Source organism: Lipotes vexillifer, unplaced genomic scaffold (genome assembly GCF_000442215.2).
Source record: "Lipotes vexillifer unplaced genomic scaffold, Lipotes_vexillifer_v1.1 scaffold634, whole genome shotgun sequence".
Classification (NCBI taxonomy): Eukaryota; Metazoa; Chordata; class Mammalia; order Artiodactyla; family Lipotidae; genus Lipotes; species Lipotes vexillifer.
The window spans coordinates 1,998,129-2,005,907 of NW_006781096.1; the positions used below are offsets into that span (position 1 = coordinate 1,998,129).

The 7,779-nt window shown below is 50.7% G+C and overlaps 1 protein-coding gene across 1 annotated transcript in view; it reads left to right on the forward strand.

Annotated features, from left to right (window-relative positions):
• Positions 1–3,548, forward strand: part of LOC103081133 (calpain-8-like) — an 84,067-nt gene extending 80,519 nt beyond the window's left edge. Inside the window, 3 exon segments of the mRNA XM_007454490.1 lie at positions 1,552–1,668; positions 2,488–2,546; positions 3,525–3,548. Coding sequence (XP_007454552.1) covers positions 1,552–1,668; positions 2,488–2,546; positions 3,525–3,548 — 200 coding nt within the window.
• Positions 3,549–7,779: the final 4,231 nt, after the last annotated feature.

Sequence of the window (7,779 nt, forward strand, 5' to 3'; positions counted from 1 at the left end):
CACCAGGAAACAAAGAGGGGAGAAAAAGTCTCTTGCCTCTTCGGCAGCTCCAGACTTTTTCCGGACTCCCTCCCGGCCAGCCGTGGCACACTAGCCCCTGCAGGCTGTGTTCACGCCGCCAACCCCAGTCCTCTCCCTGCGCTCCGACCGAAGCCCGAGCCTCAGCTCCCAGCCCCGCCCGCCCCGGCGGGTGAGCACACAAGCCTCTCGGGCTGGTGAGTGCCGGTCGGCCCCGATCCTCTGTGCGGGAATCTCTCCGCTCTGCCCTCCGCACCCCCGTGGCTGCGCTCTTCTGCGCGGCCCCGAAGCTTTCCCCCCCGCCTCCCGCAGTCTCCGCCCGCGAAGGGGCTTCTAGTGTGTGGAAACGTTTCCTCCTTCACAGCTCCCTTCCGCTGGTGCAGGTCCCGTCCCTTTCCTTTTGTCTCTGTTTATTCTTTTTTCTTTTGCCCTACCCAGGCACGTGGGGGGGGGGGGTTTCTGGCTTTTTGGGGGGCTTGGGTGAGGTCTTCTGCCAGCGTTCAGTAGGTGTTCTGTAGGAGTTGTTCCACATGTAGATGTATCTGTGGGGAGGAAGGTGATCTCCGCGTCTTACTCTTCCGCCATCTTGAAGCTCCTCCTTTATTTATTTTTGACCGTGTCGGGTCTTGGTTGCGGCATGCGGGATCTTTTGTTGTGGTGTGTGGGCTCTGTAGTTGCAGCACACGGGCTCTGTAGTTGTGGTGTGAGAGCTTAGCAGTTGCAGCGCATGGGCTTAGTTGCCCCGTGGCATGTGGGATCTTAGTTCCCCAACCAGGGATCGAACCTGCGTCCTCTGCATTGGAAGGCGGATTCTTAACCAATGGACCACCAGGGAAGTCCCCTAGGTGTGCTCATTTTATTTAGTTTTAATTATTTTAAAAATATTTCTTTCTTTATTTGGCTGGATCAGGTCTTAGTTGCGGCATGAAGGATCCTTAGTTGCAGCATGGGGAATCTAGTTCCCCGACCACGGATTGAATCCGGGCCCCCTGCATTGGGAGCACGGAGTCCCAACCACTGGACTACCAAGGAAGTCCCAAGGTGTGCTCATTTTAAACTCTTAATATGATGGTTGCTAATGACCATCAGTGGTAGTTACGTTATGTTGGATGTCAATGTGACAACAAATATTTGTTGAGCACCTTCCTTATCTGGGGAGGAGGGAGTGTTGCTGGATTCTTTAGACTTTTTCTAAGGACTTTGCCTGTTACTGGGAAGGTGACAGCAATCACAGGGGACGGGGCTGTGAAGGGGATGGTCAGGAGAGACCGTCCCCTCACCTCCCCTGTTTTTTCTTGCTGTAGCCAATGTGATGCACAGCTGAGTTAGTATTGGAGCTACAGGCCTTATTCTTGGATCAGGGAGGAGGCTTATCCTGTTGAGGATTATCTAAAAGGAGACTGATTGGATGACTAGACCCTTCTGGTATCTTCTGAAGGGGGCAGCGTCAGGCCTGAGTCAGCCCTGATTTCTGCTGTAGACAGGGCCGAGGCCCCCACTCCACCTATAACCTTGGCCCCCCTCTGCCCGTAGGTTTCACCCTCAGCAACCAGGTACAGCAGACCATTTCCATGCTGTATGCATGCAGCAAACTTGGCATCGACTTTGACAGCTTCCTTGCTTGTATGATCTGCCTGGAGACCCTCTTCAGTGAGTCACTCTCTCCTTTAACCCTATCTCATTTCTCCTGAGGTGCGGAGAGTGGCAGGGGGCAGGGCCAGCAAGCAGAACCAGACAGGCTTCAGAAACTGTGGCATCCTTGGGGGAGGGGAAGCAGAAACTAAAGCGGCTGAGGAAGCCCAAGCTGGCCACCCCCAAGGTGCTGCCTTCTCTGGGAGATTTAAAAAGATTGTTGTGCACCTACTACATGCAGTCACTGGGCCAAATGAATGAGTCCCAGCAACGGTCCTTAAATGGCTTTTAACATCTGTGCCTTCATGGGGATCATACTGAGAGCATGTGTCACCTCCCAGGGAGGGAATAGGGGTCTCCTTCTGGAAGCCTTTAGATGGTCTAGTGCCCCCTTGGGCTCATGCTAAGGTATCATATTAAGGGAGGGAGTTTTCCTTCCAGTGAGGGCTGGGAAGTGGTAAATTCTAACGGGGAAAGGTCAGTGACTGGATTACCCACAAATGGGGCAACCACCTCTGTTCCACGACCCCATCCCCAACCCCTGTTGAAAGAATTGCAAGTTTCTAGAGCTTCTGAGGGTGGAGATGGCAAAAGGACCTTCTCTGCTCACATCTGGAAGTTTGTCTAGTTGGGCAAGGGGACATCTGCTGTCTAAAACCCTCACCCTGGGCACTGGATCCAGATCTAGCTTTTCGGGGTCCCTGAAGCTGAGTGGGAGCTGGGAAGGGTGCAGGGGCTGGGGGAAGGTACCAGGTGGGGTGGACAGAGACAGCTCTCTGGCTGTTCCAAAGTCCAGGAACATCCCCATCTGATTTCATTCCTTCTCTGTCATTCTAGAACTGTTCAACCTTCTGGACAAGGACCAGAACGGCATTGTCCGGCTCTCTCTGGCAGAGGTAAGTGGTTTTGATAAACTGCTTGCTGATGGTACTTGAACATTCTTGGATGGTGTTGCTGCCGAGCGCTGTTAATTCACACTGACCTGTCTTATTTCCATGCGGACACAACGCATGTTCTATGGCAGGCATTGCCAGGAGGAGTGAGATTGTCATCAATCTTTCAAATATTTTTATTTATTATTATTGTTGTTGTTTTAAAGATAAAGCTACAGTTACAGATCAAATCATTTCAAGGATGCAAGCCCTTATTAATTTGGATGAAATGGTGGGTGGTAGGTACAATTTAAAGTGCCTAACCTTTAGGACCAGGCATCTTTGATTGACGTATAGAAGGATATCAGAAACAAAGAATTAAATTGCAACAAGGTAGAGTGCAGATGCAAAATAGATGGGTGTAAATTACTGTGTACAAAGCCCATAATGTCTTACGCTGACAACATCGTGCCCTTCCCCTGTGGAGGGCTGCAGCCTATGCAGCAGGGCCTTTATTGGCCTGTGGGGATGCAGGTGTGGGCATGTGCTGAGGGGCCAGGCCAGGAGGCATTGCCCTCGATCTGCTTCTCAGGCAGAGGAACTAGAGCACCATGTTATTCCTGGCCCTGCCTAGTTGTCTGGGTACAGCCACTCTTTTCTTCTCTAGAATGGGAATGTCATTGACCCCTTTCAGTGATCTAGGGACGGCCCTCCTGGAAGCATGTCTGTGGATGTCTACAAACACCCGTTCGATAGTGTTGAACCTGAAACTTTTGGAAGTCCCTTTGGGGCTAAGCTTTTCCTAAGTCACTTTTCCATGGGGCTCTGGCTCAGGGGGTCGTGACCTAGTTAGGGCTTCCTTGCTTCCTCCTGTTGACCAAGGCACTTACTGGAGGACACAGCTAGAACAAGTCATACCACGTGAGGCAGGAGAGCGCCTCTGGCACAGTCACACCAGCTCCTGAGGACCCCTGAGCTCACCCCGATCTCCTTATTTTGCAGTGGCTGTGCTGTATGTTGGTCTGACCCAGGGTTCTGGACATCGGTGATGTTCCCTACCGGCCTGCCTGCCTCTTTTCCTCCCTTTCTTTACAGTTTTGTGAACATTTATCCTCAAGGGGGCATTCACTGGTTATTCATCTCTTCCTTGCCGTTTGTTGTTCTCTGAGATCCTGGCCTGTCCCACTGGAGCAGGCCGGGGAGCCCGAGATCTCTTTCAGCAGCATTTAAGCTGATCCCAGAGCACAATGGAGAGACAGAAATTAATTAAAGTTGTGGGTCAAAATGGTTTCTGCCTTCCTCTAGTGATATGTAATCTGGGGGGTGCCCTGGGGTGTTCCTGCTTTAGAAAAGACGTTCTTGAGCGATGACACAGCCCAAAGCTGCTGAAAGATGTGAAATGTGGGTGAATTTCTTGGAGGAAAGGCCTGCTATAGATTTAACTGCCTCTGGGGACTGCCTTCAGGAAAGGAGCTGCCCCTGCCCTTCCGAGGAGGGTGCAGGGAGGGGCTGCTGGGGGGAGAGGCCTTTCTTCCTCACTTGCAGACGGGAGAAATTGCTATACTGCAGGTCAGCATGGGCTAAAGGAAAGGAAAGGATAGGAAAATTCTTGCTGAGGGGAATTCTTACCTGACAAATAGCTTGAGGGGAAATGCAGTGCAGGTTAGTTTTGCTCATGGCGGAACACAACGATCTTTGTTGTTGGTAAGAAAATAGGTGCCATAGCCTAGTGTCCTAATGGGTAGTTGGGGACAGAGCTGACTCTCATATGCAGATGTTGGAAATGAAGTGTACAGGAAGATGAGTGTCTTAGTCAGTTTGGGCTGTCTGAGCAAATACCAGAGACCAGGTGGCTTATAAAAAACAGACACATTTTTTCACAGTTCTGGAGGCTAGAAGTCCGAGATTGGAGCAGCATAGTTGGGTTCTGGAGATCTCTCTCAGACTGTAGACTTCTCATTGTGTCCTCACAGGGTGGAGAGCAGAGGGGAAGCAAGCTCTCTCATGATTCTTGGAAGAACACTAATCCCATTCATGAGGGCCCCACCCTCGTGACCTATCTAACCCTAATTAGCCCCCCCCCCCCCCCCCCCCCCCCCCCTTTTTCTGTTTGAGTCTCATTCATCTTTTCAACCCCCCGTCCCACCTCCTGATACCACCACAATGGGGGGTGTGGTTTCAACGTATGAATTTGAAGGGGATACAACCATTCAGCCCATAGCTGTGACCTACTGGAGAGAAAACACACATTTATGCCTTGGCCTCTGTATTAGTCTGATTAAAGATTAATTTTTGACCTCCAGAAGTAGAGCTGGATGAATGTTCCTTATAGGAACATGATTTATAAGTATGGTATAACACCTGTCAGCTTGTTTTTTTTTTGAAGTATAGTTGATTTACAATATTGTGTTAGTTTCATGTGTAGAGCAAAGTGATTTAGTTATATATATATATTTTTTCAGATTATTTTCCATTATAAGTTATTATAAGATATTGAATATAGTTCCCTGTGCTAAACAGTAGGACCTTGTTTATCCATTCTATATATAATAGTTTGCATCTGCTAACTTCAGTCTCCCAATCTATCCCTCCCCCTCCTCCCCCTTGGCAACCACAAGTCTGTTCTCTATGTCTGGGAGTCTGTATCTGTTTTGTAAATAGGTTCATTTGGGTCATATTTTAGATTCCAAATGTAAGTGATATCATATGGTATTTGTCTTTCTCTTTCTGACTTACTTCACTCAGTATGATAATCTCTGATTGCATCCATGTGGCTGCAAATGGCATTATTTTGTTCTTTTTATGGCTGAGTAGTATTCCATTGTGTGTGTGTGTGTGTGTGTGTGTGTGTGTGTGTGTGTGTGTGTGTATAAAACACATCTTCTTTATCCATTCATCTGTTGATGGACACTTAGTTTGTTTCCATGTCTTGGCTCTTGTAAATAGTGCTGCTATAAACATTGGGGTGCATGTATCTTTTTGAATTAATGTTTTCTTTTTCTTCCTGGATATATATCCAGGAGTGGGGTTGCTGGATCATATGGTAGCTCTATTTTTAGTTTTTTAAGGATCTTTCCATAGTGGCTGCACCAATTTACATTCCCAGTGTAAGAAGATTCCCTTTTCTCCACACCCTCTCTAGCATTTATTATTTGTAGACTTTTTGTTGATGGCCATTCTGACTGAACACCAGTCCACTTGAATGCTGTCTTCAACTCTCCCAAGGCCCAGCGGGGAGAAGGGGTAGGCCCTTAACTGAAGGGGGCTGTGGGAGCTCTGGGATCTCACCCCTCAGGGAAAGGCTTTGGGACGGCACCCCTGCAGGGAAAGCTCACTCACCGGAGGATGGAGAAGGAGCTGTATTTGTTTGGCAGCCTGTGGGTCCCAGAAGAAAAGAGGTCCTTCCACGTGTAGCCAGAAGTATGAGGGAGCTTTCATCACCTGGGTCATCTGCAGGACCCAGCAGGTGTATGTCCAGCTGCCCTCAGGCTGCCTGGGGATACCACCCAGCCTGCCCCTGTTGGCCCAGGTGGTGTTAGGTACAAGTCCCTGACCCACCCCGTTGTTTAAAAATAAAGTACTACAAAGCAGTTCTCCTTTACTTTTCGAATATAGCATGGCTGCCTAAGTTGAAAGGACTGTGTTATAATCAGCTGGCAGCAGGTAGTTTTATTTTTCAGGCCTACAAGCTCCTTCAGGGAATAGTCTCGTAAGCAAAAGAACCAAACCAAACAGAAAAACCCAAAAAACAGTTTAGTTACAAAATAGATTTGCTTTGGGGGTCCCAGTCCCAGGGAAGTGTCCTGGGGACTTCTTACCAGTACAGCCTGTGAGGCCAGCTAAGGATCTTAACACTGCATAGCTTTCCTCTTAAACACCTGAGAGTTTGCTGTATGCTCCTTTCTGCACCCTGAATTAAGGCAGCAGAGGTGCTGCTTTTTGGTGTGGCCTCTTCGTCGCCCCTCTATGTGGCTGCATCTCAGGAAAGATCAGCCTCTGCCGGATGGTGGCTCCTCAGTGTGGATTCCCCAGGGAGGCTCTTGCGCTTCCCCGGCCAAGCCCTCCCCCACGTTATTGCGTTAACGTGTTTCATGTCTTCTCTGTTCCTGTGGACAGTCTGTGAATGCAGTGTTCCTAATTCCTCCAGAGCCTAGAACAGTGCCTGGCACAGAGTAGGCGCTCAGTGCATGAAACCCGTGTCCTTTCCTTTGCACATGAGGAAGTTCTGCAGCACTTGGGCCCCACTTTGTTTTCCCAGTAGAGAGGATGGGTTTGCACTGGTCCCTCACAGCAATTTCCTGCAGCCCCAGAGGGGAACTGCTGATGTTTGGATGCGTTACAGCCAGCCTCCGTGGGCGGGTGAAGGGCTGGAGTGGGGGATGGCGAGAAGATGTGTCCCCTGCAGGGCCCCCTGCTGAGCTGCCCCGTCCCCAGGCTCCTTCCCACCCCATGCCAGGAGCCGAGGTAGCCATTGCGTCCCGCGTCGGCGGGTCTTTGATTTGTGCAGAGAATCCTTGGAGGCTCTCGGCTTCCCCAGTTTCTGGAAGGAGAGGGAAGCAGCTCGGCAGGAGGCTTGAGGCAGCTATGGGGGTCAGGGTGAGCCTCCTTCTCTTCCTCTCCATCCTCCCTCGCCTGCAGAGCCCCGTCACTTCTCTTAAAGGCCGAGCTTGAAACAAGCTCATTAGTAAACGCAAGGACACGCATGCCACCATGCCACCCCCAGACGCAACTGAGGCCTCCGGGAGCATGGAACCTGACACTGGTGGGAGGCGGTCAGGGTGTATAGACTATGCCGGGTAATTCCACACCAGCAAGGCCACCTCTAGCCAGTCCCCTTTCCCGTGAGAGCTTCGAGTCACGCAGTATTAGCTTTCTGCTCACGTCGCCGGCCGAAGCAGGGCTTTCGGTAATTATGCACAGTCACAGAAGCCTCGTTGATCAGGGCTGGGAGAAGCCGGTGGCCCTGCCACACGCAGCAGGGGGCTCTTCCCGCCAAGGTCCCGACGGCGTCCTATGCGTCCTGCCCGGGGTGCAGCTGGAAGAGGCCTCCGCCCTGCTCGGGGCTCCCCTCCATTCCTCACCGCCTCTCTAAAGCCAGCTGCTCCTCCGGGCTGGGGCAGCGGGGCACACAGCAAAGTCCTGCATCAGCTGTTCTCGCTCTGCCACGTAGGCTGACTTCTTGCCTCTAACTCCAAGCCTCACGGCTGCAGCCTCTCAGATGCCCAGCATCTTTTTTTTTTTTTTTTTTTTTTTTTTG